Below are 20,520 nucleotides of genomic sequence, written 5' to 3' on the forward strand. Positions count from 1 at the left end.
GTTAGTGAACATTACTGTTGAACCTAATTGAGCCTCTAATAAACCATTAAGTTCAAAAGCTGAAGTCAGGGCAAGAATGGATATATTGAGCTTGTTAAATATGATTTTATCAAACAACTAATAACAGAATGACGTTCCCCTGCTTTCTAAAATTCTGTGAAATCCCATTGCGGTATAACTTAGGGTTAACTCTAATGGGCTAGGAGAGTAGTAAGTGAAAATTACAGGAAGGAAATTTTAGAGTTGTTCCTTCAGGCCCCATAGGCCTGCGCTGAAGGGACACCACCTGCCCCTACACACATGCTGGGACTGGTACCCTACGCCACTCTGCTTTCTGGCATGACAGCTGCTCCCTACATGCTGTGTCTATGCATAATTTCTGCCGCCCAGGGAACAGCCCACCGGCACACTGTGTTATTCTTCCGTTGAAATGGTAGGAAAAAAACTCAGTGTTTTGTGAAAAGCAGCTAATGGGTCTCCTATGACAGGGCAGGGCCAGTACTCAGTACTCAGCCTCTGTTCATCTCTTAAAGTGAAGCTGTAGCTCGACAAAGATGCTGAGCCTCACTTGAAGGGTGGAAGATGTGACAGGTACAGGCACGCAGGCTGAGAGTAGGGAAGAGCGCTTGCAGAGAAAGCTGAAAAGAGCATGACTTCGTAAGGGCTGAGACTGGCTTAGCGTACTGCACACGATGTTATTTGTTCTGGTGTTGGGAAATTACCCAGGGTGCTATGCAAAGAACTGGTGAATTCTGGAATTTTCCCCTCTGTTGATCAAAGGAGAAATTATGCCTATTAAGACTGGACAGTAACCGTACTTCAGCACCCAACACACATGCGCATGCATCTATTTCCCTACCCAGTGAAACAATCTGCACCTGCAACCATGAAAAATTCCACCTAATTGTGGCTCCTCCTGACATTTCCCTGACATTTTTATGACATAATCAAATCTGAGCTCTAAGCAGAATCGTGTCCTTACTGGTTTATGAGGGAAGGAGTATGATGATAATTCTTACTGAGTTTTTCTTTATACTTATTTTTCCTGTGGAATAACAGTGTTTGACATCATCAAGTATGTCATTCATTTGTCACACTTATTGAGCACCTTCTGTGCACAAGGCCCTTGGAATTAAGAAATTTAAAAGACAGGGCTTTCATAGGGATGTAACTCATGGTACAGCACTTCCCCACCATGCGTGGGGCCCTGGATTCAGTCCCTAGCACCACAAAAAGAAAGCAAACAAGAAAGAAAAAGACATCATTCCTCATTTTGAGGAGTCTGTGACACAGTGAATTTTCCTCTCTGTAAGCAAACTGGAATAGCATCTACTTTTTAACAAAGGTCATTTGCAAGTGTTTTTGCCCAACTCCTGTGAAAAGGAGGCAAAACCTAACATCCATAAAGGATCTTAGGCTGAGATCTTGTGACAGTGTCTGGAAGCAGAGGGAAAGCTATTAATTCTCCTTTTCAATGGGCCTGCTTCTTGGCCACGCAGCCTGAACGTCTTGGCTTTTTACTTTGGACACAAGTTCTTGATGCAGAGCAGAGCCGACCCCAATTGCACAAAAGCCCTCTGAGTTAATCAGCCACTGGACATCTTGGCCTCAGGATCCCGTGGCCAGCCTGGGTCCCACAAAGGGTTCTCTTCTTTCATTATTCCCCCAGATGTACCCTAGTTAGAATGATATTTAACCTGTTGCCTAAACCAGAAAAACCTGGGCAGTGTCAAGCTACTCCTAAATGACAGTGAAAATCAATTTTGTTGATTATTTGGGAACAAAAGTGGTTTGGAAGTTCTGGTTACAGACCAACTGAACTTTCATTAGGAGTCTTGGGCTTTCCCTACCTTCCAGGGAGATGAAACCCCTTCATATCCCGGAAGTATGTCTTCATAGCTGTCTTGTAAAAACTTTGGGTGATTTTTTTCCTTCAATATATATGTTTGGCTTATTTTTTTTCTAATTTTTATTATATGATAAAACACACCTAATACAAAACCTACCACCTTGACCATTTTTAAGTGTACAATTCAGTGATGCTAAACATTTTTACGAAACCATGTGACCACTGTCACCATCCATCTCCGTAACACTTTACATCTTGTAGTGCTGAACTCTTTCCACCTTATAAAACCACCTTATAGGCCCTGGAAACTACCATTTTACTTTCTATCTTGGTGAATTTGACTACACTTACCGACCTCATAAAAGTAGAATCATACAGTATCTGCCTTTTTTGTGACTGACTTATTTTACTGAGAATATGTCTTCAAGGTTCATCCATGATGTAACATATGCCAAAATTTCCTTCCTTTTGAAGCCTGAACACTGTTGAATTGTATCTATCTGTTGCATCTTACTTATGCATTCATCTATCGATAGGTACTCGGGATGTCTCCACATTTTAGATATTGTGACTGATGTTGCTATGAATACAAACAGGAGCAAGTCTCTGAAACTCTGCTTTTCATTCTTTAGAGTGTATACCCAGACCTGGAACTACTGAAATAGTAATCCCATTGTTTTATTTTTTGAGACATCACCATATTGTTTTCCATGGGGACTGCACCATCTTACACTCCACTGGTAGTGCCCAAGACTTCAAGCTTGCTCGTGCCCTCCCCAACAAGTAGTGCTGCTTCTCTGTTTGGTACAGTGGCCATCCTGTTGGGGGGTGTGGGCATTCACTCTTCTACTGTTCTTGGCAGGTGGTGACCTACTTGGCAGGCTGTGGCCTACAGAGCTGCCCCATGCTTCTGGCCAAAGGGTACCCTGACATTGGCTGGAATCCCATTGAAGGGGAGCGCTACCTGTCCTTCCTGAGGTTTGCCGTCTTTGTGAACAGTGAGTCCCACATTTTCCGTGCCTTTTATGTCCAGAATGACATACTTGTGGATATGTGCGAGGAGAAAAATGAATAATTTCATTATGTTCTATCAATGAATATGATAGATTCTATAGGTGCTTGGTTCTCACAAGAGAAGCCTCTGGGAGAACCAAGCCAGACAAGGGCCAAGAGAAGAGTCCAGGAACAGCACTGAGCTCTAATCCCAGATCCAGCAAGAAATTCATTACATGGGCTTGGACTTCTCACTTTCTTGTACCTCTTCTTTCTGCAACTGAAGGGCTGTATTAATATGTCACCTCACCTGTTTCACAGAGCTAATTGCATATTCAGACCAATATAATGTTGTATGAGTGAGTGAAAAAAATCAGTAATAACCAAAGAGCTATAAAAGGTGACTAAACTCTCAAGAAGAAGAAAATGTGGCCTACCCAACCCTATTTTTCTCAATACAAGTCATCCTCTATTTGTAATGTATTCCCGCTCTATCAGAATTCTTTACTTTTACCAGACAATGTACTGAATATTGCTAGAATAAGTGGACTGCTTTCTTGCAAAGATACTATGCCTACCAAGAATCTGTTGCAATCAGGCCAGGGATTTAACTCAGTGGTTCCGCCACCTGCCTCACAAGCACAAGGACCTGAGTTCGATCCCCAATACAAAACAAAACAAAAAAAAATCGTTGCTACTGTTATCGCAACAAATATTGTAATATTCACTCATATCTGTATTACAGTTGTGATTCTGCTCCCCTGTTTCACAAGCTAATAAATCCAGCTGGCCTGGTTAAGTGATCTCAAAAAGGGATTGAAGTTAACACAAAATCATGTCACTTGTTTTAAGTATGAGAATTTACCTCAAAATATTTTGACGTGATGCCGTGATTATACTCCCATGTGCTTTTCTTCTTTCTGCCTTCCTACCTTGCTTACTGACCCTTTCCATACTGTGCTAGCTTAAGTTTTGAATTTCTGTTCTCCTGGAATTCCCCTTGTCCTAGCTGGATTAGATATACCTTGAGATGATTGTTTGCTGCCTATGACTGACCCAGCCAGGTTCCTAATCAATTCTTTTCTACATCTTTGCGTGTATTTTTTCATTGCGGCCTCCCATGTATTTATCATAGTTTTGCTAAACTTCATTTTCTTCTCTCAAGGTAGTTTCAGAGTATCCTCCAATAGTTGGTTTCACTTCCTACTAAAATAATCATGCTCCAGAATTAATGCACAATTATTATAGCAGTAAAGAGAGGATATTTTGTGTGTGGAGTTAACTTGAAGAATTCATAGTTATTACATAAATAGACTGTATAACTGACAAACTAGATCAAGGCAGAATGAAATGTGTCTTTTCTACCTTCATAGTCACACAGGTAGGAGGAAATGAAATGAAGCCAGGATTTGAGCCAAAGGAGTTTGACTCAAGACTTTTCTAGCAGTCTCTCTGATGAACAGAGACAAAACAGCACTTTCTCCTTTGAGCCTGTCAAAAATTGTGGCCTATTTAATTACTTATTAGTGCTAATTTTAAAAGGGATTTTTAAAAGCCAAATAAAAAGCTTTGCTATATCAAAATGGTAAAATTAGATAATTCCTTCTAGCATTGTTACCACCTCCCAATGTTTTTGTTAATTCTTCTTAAATAAGATTTATCTTTAAAACAACTTCATAAAGCATATAATTTTCTCCACTTTATTTTTATTGGCTTGCTGAGAAGCCTTAAGTTGTATTTAATTCTGGTAGTAATGAGGTCAAGAATCCTTTACTTATGCCCCAGTGGGCAAAGTCAGTAGCCAGGCTAAACACAGATGTGTCTGGCTGTCTACACCTAATCCCTTCCTGTTGTAGGTTCAGAGAAAGATAAGATTTCCTTCTAGTCCACAAGGAGGCAAAAATTATCCTGTGCTTTCTTGGAGTTCTTAGGGTGTTTTAGTGGTCTTTCCTGAGTTCTTAGGGTGTTTTAGTGTTCTTTCCTGGGCTATAAACTTACTCGTGAGGAACGCAGTGTCTTTTAGCTTTGCTGAACTGCTTCCCCAGGCAGATTTACCATTCATGGCTATTACTTGGGGGTCTTGAACTGAGTCTTCATGTGAAGAGTACATGAGATACTGTGAGAAGAGATGAGTCCTGCTTGAAGACACTTGCAACTCAAACCAGGAAACAGAGCAAACCCACATAGAATTGTCAGGAACGTGCCTGGAGCAATTACTAAAAACCCCATAATTGATCACCTCTCCTTGCATAGTGACCCATGTGACTTTTGGCCTGCTAGGAGTAGTAGTGGTGACTGGAATCTGGTAACGTTAGTGTGGACTTCCATAGCTAAGGCAGGTATTAAGTAACACCTTAACGAAGGGAATGGACATTGTTTACAGAGTAGCACAGGGACAGCACATGTTATCGATCAGGGTGAAAAATAAAAAGTGGCCTCTTAGTTGTGGAGGCCATGCAATGTGTGTATATTTCAAAATCATCCAGTTCATTTCTAGCCATATGAGAGGTGATAAAAATGGATAGGGAAAGTTTAAATTAAAATTGTATTGCAGAAAAAGATACATTGCCCTTAATCTCCCTCAAAATACCACACATACACACACACACACACACACACACACACACACACACTGCCCGCACTTCAAACATGCCTATCTTACTGTTCTTACCATTTTCTGAAGTCGTTCTGGGAGTCTTCTTTCATAAGTGTCTTTACAAAGTATGATAAAAAATATGGTGAATACTGCTGTCTAGTGCCACCAATGGAATGATCGGCTGGTAAAACCATCGAACTAGTCTCCATCTAACTCTTTCACCAGATATGACAGCTTGACTTCTGACCCTTCCCTGGGTCAAAATGCCCACAAGAGGTAAACATTTTGAGTCAGTTCAGGTCGTGGAGGTAGCTACGACAGTGTGACTAAAAACATTCATGAAAGAGAACTTCCCTAACTGCTTCAAAAAGTGGCAAAAAAAAATGGCAGGATGAATGTGTTTGAAGTGAAGGGGACTCTTTAGAGAGGGACTAACGGCAGTCTGTCTTTATTGTAATACATTTTTAATTAAACATTCCTTGTACTTTTCAGCAATATTTCATGTACTCGTGGCTTTAGTCAGAAAGGATGTATTAAGTATTCTGTGTGATAGGTGCTAAAGACTATGGCTAATTAGGACTAAAATGTATAAGACGATTGTGTTGGTTTTAACTTTACAATGCTGTTTGAAAGATTGAGCAACCTTTCAAAAAATTAACCAATACTAAAAGGTTTTAAGAGTTTAACAAACAAATATGAACGTCACAATGGTGCACTGCTGAGGTACTGCAGTCTAGGGTAAAAGAAGGTAGAATGTGAGATACATTTCAGGTACAGCTGGTGGGACTTGGATATTTATCATCTTTGTTACACTTTCCTGCTGCTTATATGGTATGTGTAATCTCCAACCCACCTCACTCATTTTACCCCTGTGAACCTCCTGGAACCCCTTACCTGAGAAGGGGAAGAGATCAGTCCATGGAGACAGCTACAGGACCCACAGAGAAAAAGACAAGAAAATGTGGCTCCGTTTGTGAAAACCCAAGGTGAAACATCATCAAAGCCCAGAAATAAGTACATAGTCAAAATACAATATATAATAGAAAAGAAATTCTTCAACTCATGAAGCTAATGGGAAAACCAATGCCAAGAGTACCAAAATCAGAAAATCTGGTTAGGGTGAAAGAAAGTTTGATTCTGTTGCTTTCCCACCAAGCTCATTGCTTATCATCAGTTGTCCTTCAAGCCCCTGTGGGCTTCAGTCACTATGTTGACCAAGTGTCTGACCCAAAGGCCCAGACTCTGTATTAGATGGGCTTCATCAGTTACTTCATTGATAAGAGTAATGCATGAAACTGATACCTAAATAAAACTAGGGAGAAGCTGAACTAGAAAACAAACCCTGCCTATGAACATTGTGCACACAAAATGGTAATATTATGAGCCTGGTGCTCATCACAAGTTGATTTCATCCATAATAATGGTATCTGTAATAATAGGTGGGTTCTGTTATATCAAACCTCCATTCTAACTTTAGGTTTCCATCTTATTCAAATTTTATTTCAATTTGTATTTTTTTAAAAATCCACAGGGATCCATATTTTAGACACACAGGCAAAACTTTGACATGATTCTCTATAATTAAATACTATTCTTCAAAATGCCTAGGCTACTGTGTCACTTCACTTTGAGTGATATCCTTTAGTCCCCTGGTTTTGCATTGTACATTTAAACTTATGATGCGTGAGTATGCAGCCCCTGCTTTGTCATCTTCCCTGAATCCTGGACTTGATATTTATCCAGTTTCCTGCTTGATATTTCCACTTGAGGTCTAAGAGGCATCTCAAATGTGTAAATCTCTAATTATTCCTGCAAATTTGTTCTTCCCCAAGGATTAGCCATCTCCTTAAATAGAACTGCCACTTTCCCTGCTATTCAAAACAAATTAGATGGCTTTTTTTATTCAATATTTCCACTTATCCCCATATCCAATCCATTGGCAAATCGTGTTGGTTCGGTGTCTAGAAGATTTCTGAAATCCACCTGCTTCTCTCCATTTCCACTGGCCACATCCTACTCCATCCTACTCCATCACCTTCCCCTGGGGCCATTACTGCACTTGCATAAGAATGAACTCCCCTTCCTCTTCTCGCTCACATACACTATTAAGTGTGCCTCTGCTTCATAATCAGTAGCATCGAAATCTAATTGGCATTGGAAGATAAGCAGTGATTTCATGTAAACCTTCAAGATAGTTGAGGAACACTGCTGCAGGTCTATAATAGCTCCATTCTGCCTTTCTCAGTCTTAGATCCAAACCTCACCTCCTTGTCTTCCACTTGCCCGGAGTTACTAGATCCGTGATTAGAATGTAATGGGCTCAACTGATGCTAAATTAATTAACAAATGAACAAACCATCCCTGGTCTGTTCTGTGCACTATCACAGTTTATGGATGCATCCCCAGTTCCTCCCTTCCCAGGCTGCTTTGAAGGCTCTAAGGAGAAGTTAACTGTGTCTTCACTACTTGTAATGATTTCATTCATTCCAAGTCTCACACATATCAAAAATTGACATTTACCAAAAAGCAGATTTGGGGGCCCGGCCGTCACCTCTGTTACTGTGCTCTAAGTCAATGGTCGTAAACCTGCGGCACACATTCTACGACGCACTGCTTGTTATCACTGAAAGCTCTGAAAGGTTCGCCATCTCTGCTCTAAGTGGACTGAACAAGAGCATCTCTAGAGTCGTTCAGGCCAGGCTTCCAATGTTCTTTGTCTACACTGGCACTTCGCTGGATATCTCTTCTCTTCTTGAGAACTGTTTGAAATCTAGGGCTAGGCTGCCAGAGGCTGCCAGTTGTTCTGGTGATACACTGATAGACACCCTCAACCTTTCCTCCATCCTTTCAAACCTCTACCTTGAGTTCTGTTCATTTGTTCCAAAAATGTTTTTGAATGCCTATTAGATGTTAGATGTCAGAAAGACCCTTGAGTACTCAGCACTGGGTCGTTCAGACAAAGGCCTTATTCTTATGGAATATACGACCGAGTGAGGAAATCAGGCACAAAGAAAGAATTCAGGGTATTTGAGGACAGGTTTCTGGGGCTCCCAGGTTTCAGCTGTTCCTGATAGAGATGGGAAGCCCCAGTGAAGTGCCAGTATAAAGAAAACACTGGAGGCCCAGCATGAATGAGTCTAGAGATACTTCTTTTTAGTTAGAGAAGAGATGGTGGACCTTTTAGAGCTTTCAATTTATAACAATAGCTTGTGTCTAGATGTTCCTCCAAAGCCTCAGTCATAGGTGGCTTTTTCAGAAGTGGCTGAATCTAGCGTATGTGAAACTGGGATTGATTCATGGTACAATGCTGGGCTCAAGGGTTAGGATTAAGGATATGAGTACCACCCACCCTAAGCAGTCTGGATAAGATAGAAGGGGCAGAAAGATGCTGTTAAAGTCTCTTGTTCCTTTTTCTGTCTTCTGTTGCTATGAACTATTGCTCCTCTGTCATGTGCCTCCTTGCCTTGGAGCCAGCCGATTACGGACTGAAACCTCTACTGTGAACTAAATAAACCTTTCCTCATTGAACTTGTGGGTGCTGGGTATTTTGTCTCAGCAACAAGAAAAAAGAAACTGAGACACGGAGTTACCTGGGTCAAGGATTTAGGCCAAAGAAATGAGAAGAAAGGGGAAATTCCAGGCAAAGGAACATTAAAATAGAAACTGTGGTTTGAGTACAGAGTAAGAAAAGGTGATGGGCTAAAGATAAAAATCATTGCATTTCTATTCATTGTCCCTGTTGTGGGTATGATTGTTTTAGCAGAGTAAAATGGGAAAAATCGTTTTCATTTCTATCTTAATGCTTGTAAGATGAACACAGCCTTCAGAAGCATTGAGAAAATGCACTGTGAATATTTACGCTGTTATTAAGTTCATTATTTATTTTAGAAGTCAAGTAAAAACATTAGTATAAGCCCTTGGGCAAAAACTAGTTTATCTCAAATCTCACTCTCCCTTGAAAGATGCCCTCAAGGTCAATGCTCAGCTTCACCAGAGTACATATGTTTGGGAATCAGGCTTGCTGAGCTACAGGTCATTAGGGAGAGAATATTCTCCCTCTTCCAATCATGCTGTCCTTCCTACCTTGTGAAGTGCTGGAAAATTCTTTTCTTTGGTCCCCTCTCTAATTAGTGTCAATGTTATACTTCAGTTTGTCCTGTTGTAGGGTGTGTGCTACAACTCCCACAGATGTCCAAATGCAAAATGGCTTTCGAGGTCACTTGTGAGAGCCACCCTAATTACCTTAGCTCTGAAGATATGAAACTCAGATAGAATAAGGCTAGTTGGGCAAATGAACTTCAATGGCAAACTTATCTGAGTTTTCAATGTCTGCTGCACCTTATGGTTTTATAGGCCATCAAACTCCTTTGTGCTGACCACTATGGGAACAGTCTAGTTGAATTCATCATGCTGGTGGAAACAGACTAGCCCCGACACATGGCCACCAGGTAACTGAAAGGATCAGTATTTACATAAGCTTCATGTGCAGCATTGGTTTTTTTCCCCTCCATCTTGGACTCCTAATTTTCCAGTGCTAGCTTCATTATTCTTACAATGAAAAATGACAAGTGAGAAGACAGGTGTATGTGCTACCTGGTAAGTATGGAAGGCCGCAAACTTTTGAAAGTAGTGAACTGTGAGTTAAATCGAACTAAAAGTATCTGTTTTTAAATGTGTTGGTTATCTTATTTTATTGAAGTATCCTTCCTGTGAGTTAACTGCATCAGATAAGTTCAATGAACAATGCAACATGGGCATCACCCTCAGCTGGTCACATTATCTAAGCTCTCTTACAAATTGAACAATGTCATTAAACTTTTCATTGGTTTCTGCCTTTCGAAAATATATTTATTCTTTCCATCATACCACTATCGTGATAATTTTTACCCTTTTCACATATCCTGAGGATTTGTTCATACCGATTCTGATTTTAATGCAAACTAATTCTTTTTGATATTGTACCCTGGATGACGCTTGAAGACAAAAGTTTTTTTCCAAAACTTTCAGACTCTTCTTGAAGGCCTGAGCAGTGACTGTATACTGATGAGCTGTTGAAATTCAGTTTAATAAAAGCTTTTCTGGATAAAGTTATATAATTCCAAAATATGTAGTGGCGCATGCTGATGGTCTTGAATTTAAACAGTAATGCATAATGATAAAAGAGGATGTCAGCAAGCCAAGCTCTAAGACAGAACAAGCTGTGTCTAAGGTCAGCTCTTCAGAGCTGGGAGAAACAGCAGATGTATTCAAGTATGAGTTTGGGTGAAAGATGAGGCCAGGTTAATTTCAAGCATTCAGACAGCAAGCTTGGCCCCTGCAATCAACTGGACATGATAGGAAAAATCTCTATATGAATCAGACTAACAGATTTACTCTGAAACCAGAGGGGTCGTGAATATCTTAGCAGGACAAATGAGACCCCGTGAGATGGGGCAGTGTACCTCCTTACACAGTGATTCACTAAACAGCTGAACAAGAAACCAGGTCGTTTATTTTGGGGTTTGGGGGGGCGGGGGTCTGTTCTCACCTTCTAATCACATTTCTAAGTTGATTCTGGAACACTGTATTAACCAGAACTTAAACTTTGGTGGTGGGAGGGGATGGTTAAAATGTATTTGCAAGTTGTTTGATTTTCACCTCCCTCCACAAGATGGAGCTTAAGTCACTCTCTAGGTCTGTGGGTAAAGAAGAAGACAACTGCATGCTTTATTCTGAGTTTGCCAAGTGAAGTTAACATGATTTGGTCTAAAATTATATTGTGTTCACACTGCAGTGTTTTCTTTGTCTGAAATTTGAGGCAACATGCATAAATGGGAAGCTTTAAAATAAATAAAATCCCATAGGGGCCAGGGATTTAGCTCAGCGGTTCGGTGGCCTGCCTTCCAAGTGCAAGGACCTGAGTTCAATCCCTGGTACCAAAAATAAATAAATAAATAAATAAAATCCCAGACTTGGCGCTTCTCTGGAAAGACTTGTCAAGATGGGGTCGCACTCGAATGTGGCCAGAGCCCTAGAGATGGAGCCTCACACTCCAGCGCTGTGCTTCTTGTCCTCCTGCACAGTTATTTGTATATTCCTGTCTGATGGCTGCCGGGCTTTGTGATTTATGACGCCTGCTCTAATTCTTCACATCCTCTTGGAGGTTTATAGTGCACCTTAAAAGGCCTGCGATTCTGGTCAACTGTTTCTTTAGCATTTCCATGTATTTGAACACAAGAGCACCAGTAACTAGTGGCATCCTGTGAAATGAAGAAATGCATGAGGCCTTGGGAGAAAACACGTATTTTACAGGATTAAGAACTGGACCTGATTTCCAATTTTAAATTAGTGGTAACACTGGAGAGTAACTTGGTCTGTATTCCTATCAGGGCTAATCATTTCATATCTACCTTGCTATATCGTGGTAATTTCAATAGAATGTTACTTGTTAGAAGACTGTAAAAAATTAAAAACACTACAGAATGATTGCACGTTTTCCCCCAGCAGAGTTTCTAGTGATAGCAGATATAGCTTCAGTTCTCAGTAGGTAATTTCACTGGAGTTACATTCCTAAATCTCTTGCTGTATATTTATATTTTTCAAGATAATGTTCCTTTTTATTTTTTTCCTTCATTGAGTTTATTGGTACATTTTAGGTATACAGTACAGTTGCATTCATCATTGGGATCTTGTACCTTTACATGGCAGGTCTTGGTTGTCATTTTTTCTCCTTGTCCCTGCCCTCCCTTCACCCCCTCCTCCCCTCCCCATTTACAACATTTTATTTCCATTTTTTCATTTTCTCCTATTTTTTTTCTTTCCCTTGATAATGTTCCTTTTTAAAAGAGTTGATGTTGAGTGGTTCGTTGCTATTATATAAAAGTAAACTGATAATAACAGGAAGAATGGATAAGAAAAATGGAGGAACTTAGTCAATAGAATTCTTTTCTAAACTTATCAGGCATAGACCATATCAAATTTTGTTTTGATTTTGATCTTTTGAGACCTGATAGAATCCATTACCTACAATCTCTCCTGGAATATTAGAACATTGCTCTAGTTAAGATTGTTTATTTAAATGGACAAAATTTTGCACCTCTTTAAGAAATAGGAAAATCAGTCATTCACTGATAGCTACAAAAATGGGATCACTTTGTGAGTACATTACATTGAGGGATTCTTCCTGGCCGTTTAATAAAAAATTGCTTTTTTATTAAAACATTCACCCGCTAAGTGCAAGCTCGACTTAGCAAATCACTTCTAATGAATGTCGTGTGGAAGAGTAAGGATGGATTACCAGAGTAGTAGAGGCATCACAGCCTCTGCCTTGCTCTCTTCTCGGATTCCTTGTTCTGTGGAAAGCCAGCTGCCTTGAAAGGAGAACACTCCAGCAGCCCTACAAAGAGGACAGTCCAGTAAGGAGCCAAGCCCTGCACCCAGCCTTCAGCCAGTAGCCGAGGCCTCTTCCTACCAGCCCTGCAAGGGAACTGGGAACCTAACACCTCAGTCCCAGATAAGATTTCAGAAGACTGCAACCCTGGCCAGCCCTGGAACTGCGGCCAAAGGAGAGATCTCAAGCCAAGACCACCGAGTTTGGTATCCCAAATTCCTCATCTACAGAAACTGTGAGATAAATATTTACTGGTTTAGCCAAAGTTTATACAAGGATAAATAATAAAACAGCTTATCACAATTTACACTCGGTTATATTTCTCAGAGCTTTAAGAAATATCTTATTTCTTCAGGCTTCATTTAATATACGGTATCAAAAAAGTCTTGTCGGTAAGTCTTGAGTCAAGGACTAAATTCTCAGACATAAATTAGAATTTTAACCAAGGCACAAGACAAATTTTAAGAAGTTTGAGTATGCTGTGAAACTGCTTTGGGATAGAAGTATTGGATCTGAGAAACAATGGCCACCCTGAGTGTCCTAGTTCCATGGCCAAATGTGTTCCAGCATCAGGAAATGTATCCCTGTCTTAGTGGTCAGGATACAGTTCCTAGGAGGATACAGGATACGGTTCCCCAACTTTTATGTTCCCTCAGAGCTACTGTAGGAATAGTCAAGAGAACTTTACCCACAAGACTCTTCATTTGGATGAAAAATTTCAGAAATTCCGTGAAGTCCACAGGCACGAACCTGGTTGTTCTAACCTATGGCACATGTGAAGCAGCGGCCATGCAGAGCCCTCTCTGTCTGCGCATGAGCCCAGTGTATGACTTGTTTCTCCTAAGCTGACAACCTCAGCATTCGGGTTTAATTACAGTGTTGGCACTTTGTGATACTTAAGTGGATGTGTGGGTTGTAGTTTGGCCCTCTGTCTCTAAAAGGTTCACCATCCCTATTCAAGGGTGTTTATTAGACCCAGCGATGGCAATAGAGTCACAAGCTAACACGGCCCTTCCCAGGAGTTAAGTCAGGACACCAGCCCGATTTATCAGCTTCCTTCGTTACAAGGAAGAATGAGACGTTAAAGTTCTCACGTTCTCCAAGTCACCTGTGAGCAGACTCGGTGGTGTAGTGTTTACCAAAATCCTGAGCAGAAGAGTAAAATTCTATTCTACAATAGTCATGTAATAAACAGACACGGACTTAGTTTGTCAGAGCTCATCTTCCTTTCATTGCTATTTCCTCATAATCTGAAGGTTAGGTAACTTCTTACTCATCATCTGGAGTGACTTCTGGGGTCATCCTGTCTGGCGAGAAGGAAACAATGCCTCTCTGTCCTCCTCAGGTGAGAGTGTGGAAGAAAACGCTAGTGTTGTGGTCAAGCTGCTCATCAGACGCCCCGAGTGCTTCGGGCCGGCCCTGAGGGGCGAAGGTGGAAATGGCCTGTTGGCAGCCATGCAAGGGGCCATCAAGATCTCGGAGAACCCAGCACTGGACCTCCCCTCTCAGGGATGTAAGAGAGCAGTGTAAGTGGAGACAGTTGCCTTCTGGGCTGGGCGTGCTGGGTCAGTTTCCCAAACGGTGTCAGTATGTGTGCGATTAAGGAGGAATCAGTCACTTCCCCCACTAGGAAAAACACAGACTCTCTTATGGATGTTAAAGCATTAAAAATCATTTTGTCAGGCACATTACTGTCTTGAGTCTTCCAGGGAGCTCAGTGACTTTACCGTCTTCCATTTCCCTGCTCCACTTGGCCCAGTAGCCAGTCACCAGGGCAATGGACCCTCTCGGCTCCAGGACGGCTTCTTGTGGTATCATCACCTCACAGAGTCACCCTGGAGGACACTGTGTGGAGGCTCAAAGGCCGGGCCATGGGCACGGGCCTCATCACCTCCAGCTCATTTCTTTCAGTGCCCTAAACTGAAGGGTCTCATCCCACAACTTACTTTAAAAACAGGTGATGCCTCCTGCTTCCCCTTCTGAAAATTCTCAGGCAGATGTTGGGGTTTGATTCCTTAATAGAGAAAAAAGAATTACGGATTGCAAAAGGCCATGGCTTTTATAACCTCCGTATTTAAAAGTTAAATAATTGATAGATAACCTGAAGGTCTTGTTACTTAAATGTGCCCTTATCTCATCTTGCAACAGCTCCCTTTTCTTTATCACAGCCTCTAGATTACACCCCAGAATTTATAGAATGTGTGTTACCCAGCACAGGTAGCTTTCCAGGTATTGACTTTTTCTCTGTCATCAACTACTGGGTAGATGCCTCAGTAGACTGGAAAGAACCCAAAGCATACACTGCTCCAACGTGCTTGTGTAACATGAGAAAAAACCGGGCCCAGTTATGGCCCGGTGGCAGCACGACCAGGGCACAGACTTAGCCCTTCCAATGACTCGTCCATTGTGGCTTCCATGTATACTCAGAGACTAGAGGAAGACGTGTCCAAACTCGTGCCGTAAATTCATAGGACTCTAGAGGTGTCGAGACAAATATTTGGATCCTTTGAACTTAGTGAACAAAACCACCTTGCCACCTTCTGAAAGGAGAGGTTCCAAGGGCGTGTTTGAAGCTCAGGGAGAGCAGAGTGTTTCTGTCTTAGCCACACATCTCCGATAACGGGGCTGGCCTGCTGGGTCTCTCACCTCTCCTGTGTTGCTTCTCTCTGTGCAGCGCAGAGGACCGTGAAGAAGAAGAGGAGATTGTGCATATGGGCAATGCAATTATGTCGTTTTATTCAGCTCTGATAGATCTCCTGGGCCGCTGTGCTCCTGAAGTGCATGTAAGTGATAGAGCTCCCAGAGGGCAGCTTTGAGAAACCTGAGCCAAGAAACACTGTCAGTGTCTTGAACGTAATTTCTTCCTCTGTGCCCCATGTTTGCTAGCATTGCTTTCTCTGGGTCATATAACATCAAAGTGTGTTCCAGCTCTAAAACCTAAGGGTGTAGCTTTCTAAGGAAGGACTTCTGCTAGGGTCCTTATATGTATGGTTTCTCTGTGGCATTGGGCGTATCCTCTACACGCTTTGTTTCCATCACCTCCCAAAATTATATTTTATGTCCCTCACTATGGTCAAAATGTGACCAATTCGATTCTTGCTCAGGGCTATCGTGAGTGACCACATAAGCTCCAAGAGCATCCTGAGGATACTCTAATGTGGAAAATCCTCTTTTCTTGATGACCGTAGCACTCAGATCCAAGACAGCAGTCCCTGACCAGGGTTCATATCTGATTAGCTTCCTGGGATAGCATGTTTCACAGATACGTGGGAATCATTCTATTTCATGGGACACCTTCTTGGTCTTCCAGTTTTGCCCTAAAAAGTATGTTGATTCCCTTCCCTTTTAAGCCCTGATGAGGGCTTAGAGAGTTGACCTTGTTTCACATAAAGCCTTATATCATAAATGAGAGAGGAAATAATTGCTCTTCTTGGAAAAGGAAAATCTAAATCTTGGAAAAGGAGGCTCCATAGAATTCTAAGGATTCCATTTCCTATGGTGGCCAAGCAGCCTTATCCACATAGGCCTGGCTTTTCACCCCTGTGTGTCCTAGAAACAACCAGGGAAACAGCAGGGTGAGCTGCAGCCTTGGGAGGGGAAGTGTCCAAGACCACTGTGTGTTCCTGCTCTAGTTTTGATCGACTCTCAGCACTTTCTGGCTTATTCTCAGAAGGGCAATATGGAATGGCTAAGCTACCAGAGCTCATCGGAAAAGGATGCCACTCTGCCTTGGACACTACAAACACGCACGCGCACACACTCACTCACACTCACTGTCTTCTCAGTGGCCCCTGCTCTGTCAATAGAGGGAGGGAAAGAAGATGCCGTCCTCACTAACATCTCCCCGTATACTCACAGAGATGGGAAATGCCACCAGAGTGACCACATAGGGTTCTCCTTTCTCTGGGGCCACCCAGTAGTACCATGGCCCAGGACATCACCAGCCCAGATGGCATAGACCCTTTCCTGAGTCCCTGGCAGCTCAGTTCCTAGCACTGTGCCCACTGCAGAGACCACACATGCAGGAAGATGTGTGTGTCCTGGGGTCCAAGCTGCTTGCCACAGTAGGGTCTTTACAGACCAGGTTATCCACTGAGACACTCAGTTCTCTCTGACCTTCTCTATACCCCTATTGCCACCCAGCATTTGTGAAACTCGGGGGAACTAAAAATCATAAGACATTTCTATGTTGGCCAGAATTCTGGAGTCTGGCACCATAGCCACATGTCAACACTTTTGTCACCATACCCATGAGCACTCCCAGTGGTGCAGTCACACTGGAAAAGAAAGCCACCCACAGGGAGGGTATTCGCTGCTGAGACTTGATACCTTAACTGATGGCTGTTCCAACCACAGCAAAGGAATCAAACTGCCCCTCCATCAGTCACTCCCTCAGTAACAGCTCTTCTGGAAAATGAAGAGAAAGCTTCTCTCCTTCTCTGTGGCTACAAATGTCTTTGGCAATTAGAAGAGTGCAGTGGTGTACTCCAGAGGGATGGAGATGGAGCAGGGGGACGTGTGTAGTGAGAACTTCATCATCTCATCTCTCTCTGGTCCTGCATTACAGCTTATCCAGACAGGAAAAGGGGAAGCCATCCGGATCCGGTCCATCCTGCGCTCCCTGGTCCCCACGGAGGACCTGGTTGGGATCATCAGCATCCCCCTGAAACTGCCTTCCCTGAACAAAGGTAGGGAAGCATGTACAGGCTGAAGCCACCCAGTGCAGCATCCCTGGGTACCCGCTTTTGGTTCCGGCTGCCCAGGGAAGATGTCTTACTCTTTTTCCAGTGATGAGTAGTTTTCTCCTCCGTGCTCTAGTTGGCTTCTTTCTCATCTGTATCACCCCTGTGTCAAGGTGACTAAACCAATACTTAACAGGGACAAATGGACTTCACCATGTAACCTTGTGAAGTAGGTGTGCAGAATAGGGAAAATGAAATCTTTCACCATGGTCTTTCTTCCCTTGCCTCTTTGGGTCTCAGATGGTGGTGGCAGCAGGGGCAGCAGTAGGGCAGGCTGTCCCTGCCACAGTACAGAATGCTTCCCACTGAGATTCGTGGAGGGTTTTTTCCCAAATGCTACATATGACTTTTGACATCAGTCATCTTGGTAAAACTCTCCCAAAAGTATAGCATTGTTTCTCCAAGTCACTCCACCTGCTGTCTAGCAGATGGAAGAATTGAAAAGATGGCATGCTCTACCTGTTGCAGTATTTCCCCAACTGATGTTCAATATTTTTGTCCATTTACATATTAATAAAAGGTTTGAGTCAAGTAAGTTTAGGAATACATTTCGTTTTTATAACCTCATGAAGCACAGTAAGATTACAATGTCTGGGAAAACTAATGATAACATAAACAGATGTTGAGCTCAATGTTTTCTGAACATGTAGTTGTGTTCTCCTTTTTAGCACAAAACACTCATTAATATCCCACAAAATGTATGTTCCTTGGTTTTCAAAACGCCAAGAAAGTCGGAGTAATCATAACCACCTCCGCTATTCAGCTGTATCGCCCTCTGGTGGTTAGTAAGGGAGGTGCCGGCAGCTGCTCCCTTCCCTCTCCCCTCCCATTTCTCCGCGCTGATTTGTGGGCTGGAGCACTTCCTCTCTGTGCTTCCCTGCTTGCCTATAAGGTCCCCCACATCTTTCTAATATAACATTTACATATTCTGTGACTGTACTTAGTCAATGGAGGACTCTCTTTTCTAAATTTTTAGTGCAAATAAAACAGGAGGAGGAAGATTTTTTTTTCTTTAAATGCTCTTTCAAAATCCTATCTTCGTGGAATTCCCCACTCAGTTTGAACTCTTTATTAAAATAAGATTACAGTCTGTGGGTTGTCTAATACATAGATGGCAAACATTTTAGAGCTTTCAGTGATACAAACCGCCCACTGATACAAACCACACACGTGCCACAGTTTCTCCACCACTGATCTGATGGAAGACCCCCACCTAAACTAGATCATTGTTTCCGAATGCTAAAAGAAATATTTTCTTTTTTATGCTCTTTATGATGTACTGGCAAGGCATACTGTTGAATGTAACCTGCCTTCATTTTTTATTACTCATTTTCGTACGTCTTCTGTGAACAAAACAATAAATCAAGCTTGGATTCTTAGCCTTTTCCTGCTCCTATGATGTAAATATTCTTGTCATGGCCAATTTCAAGCTACCAATGTGCTATCCCTGAGATGGAGGTGGGATAAGAATTTGTCTAGCACAACATCACACTGTGTTTCTAACATAGAAATGCAATTGATAGAAATAACCTCAAAAATAGGGTTTCCAGGAAAAGTGTTCAGAAGTGATGAGTGAAAAGTATGTGTTACCTTTTTAAGTGTAACTCACTTAAATTGTAAATTTAAAATTTTGAATAATGGACATGTTTAATAACTGACACACGGCATTCCTGGAATTTTAGCAATTGGTTCTTGAACCCAGAATAAACTGGCTCCAGCAGGAAGCTATTGTTTCCAGAATTCCTTCAGTTTATTAGAACAAGCCATAGACAGATAAGTTTTGGGTGTTGCCTTTTGAGACTTTGGAGGTAGCAAAGAGGAAATTACATTTTCTGCCTTTCAGATGGGTCAGTCAACGAGCCCGATATGACAGCCAACTTCTGTCCTGACCACAAGGCACCCATGGTGCTGTTCTTGGACCGTGTTTATGGCATTAAGGATCAAACTTTTCTGCTCCATTTGCTGGAGGTTGGATTTTTACCTGACTTGAGAGCCTCTGCCTCTCTAGACACAGTAAGTTGCTAAAGTTGGGGGGGGGGATCCTTTCTCCACATTGTAAAATTCATACAGAAGACAGGAGCAACTCTTTTCTACCTACTCACTGGCTACAGTTTAGTAGCCTGCTTTTATCAGGGAGAGAAACCAGTGGCACAAAGAAATGGAAGATCTTGGCTTGTTGTGGCCAGAAATTTCTATATAGGTACAGTAGATATGACTTCAAATATTCAGTGTAGCTCCTTCAAGTACTGTTTTTCAGCCTTGGCAGTATTTTCGGGGAGTTGACTCCTGTTCACTGTAGAATGTTTCGCAGCATCCCTGGCCTCTACCCGCTAGACACCAGGGGCACTCTAATGCCCTACTCCCCACCCCTGCCAAAATCAATTCCAGATCTTGCCAGATGTGTCCATATGAGAACTTGGCTGTGTTGCTTTTAGAAAGGGATGGCTGGCACATTTCAGTCTGGATGGTCTCTTCCCACCCTCACCCTTTAGCTTCATATATTGACCATCAGAAAGGACAGGTCTGAACCCACGAGGGTGACAAAGTTCAATCCAAGAGACCAGGGGGAAATGCACACTTGGAAGTCAAGGCTGAGAGAGAGTGCAGTAATCCAGCATCAACAGGCACTGAGACAGGAGGTCCCAGAAGCTAAAAAAATAAAAATAAAAAAGACGGATCTGCTGTCATGCCTCAGGACTAAGAAAGTGCCTAGAGTTCTGAGTCTGAGAAGGAAAGACAAGCTAGGTCAGCTTAGTTCTAAAAAATACCATGCCAGCTCAGGGTTTTAGTTAAAAAGTTTACTAGAGTTTACACCTGGGGCCCAGACTCTGGAAGTGTGAGCTCTGTGGTGGTTGGTCAGCAGCAGCCAGTACCTTAAGTGGGGTGGATTCCGTCAAAAGAGTTACCCAGGATTGGAAAGCAACCTGGCCCACAGCCCTGTTGGATTCTCCATTCAGGAATGGAGATCTTT

At 42.2% G+C, this 20,520-nt stretch overlaps 1 protein-coding gene across 1 annotated transcript in view; it reads left to right on the forward strand.

The window, feature by feature from the left end:
- Ryr3 (ryanodine receptor 3) overlaps positions 1-20,520 on the forward strand; it is a 376,321-nt gene that overhangs the window by 238,032 nt on the left and 117,769 nt on the right. The window contains exons 46-50 of the mRNA XM_033765294.1: positions 2,712-2,847; positions 14,153-14,333; positions 15,482-15,590; positions 17,375-17,495; positions 19,393-19,562. Coding sequence (XP_033621185.1) covers positions 2,712-2,847; positions 14,153-14,333; positions 15,482-15,590; positions 17,375-17,495; positions 19,393-19,562 — 717 coding nt within the window. The remainder of the gene's footprint in view (positions 1-2,711; positions 2,848-14,152; positions 14,334-15,481; positions 15,591-17,374; positions 17,496-19,392; positions 19,563-20,520) is intronic.

Source organism: Fukomys damarensis, unplaced genomic scaffold (assembly GCF_012274545.1).
Source record: "Fukomys damarensis isolate Sample0158 unplaced genomic scaffold, DMR_v1.0_HiC HiC_scaffold_17, whole genome shotgun sequence".
NCBI classification, from domain to species: domain Eukaryota; kingdom Metazoa; phylum Chordata; class Mammalia; order Rodentia; family Bathyergidae; genus Fukomys; species Fukomys damarensis.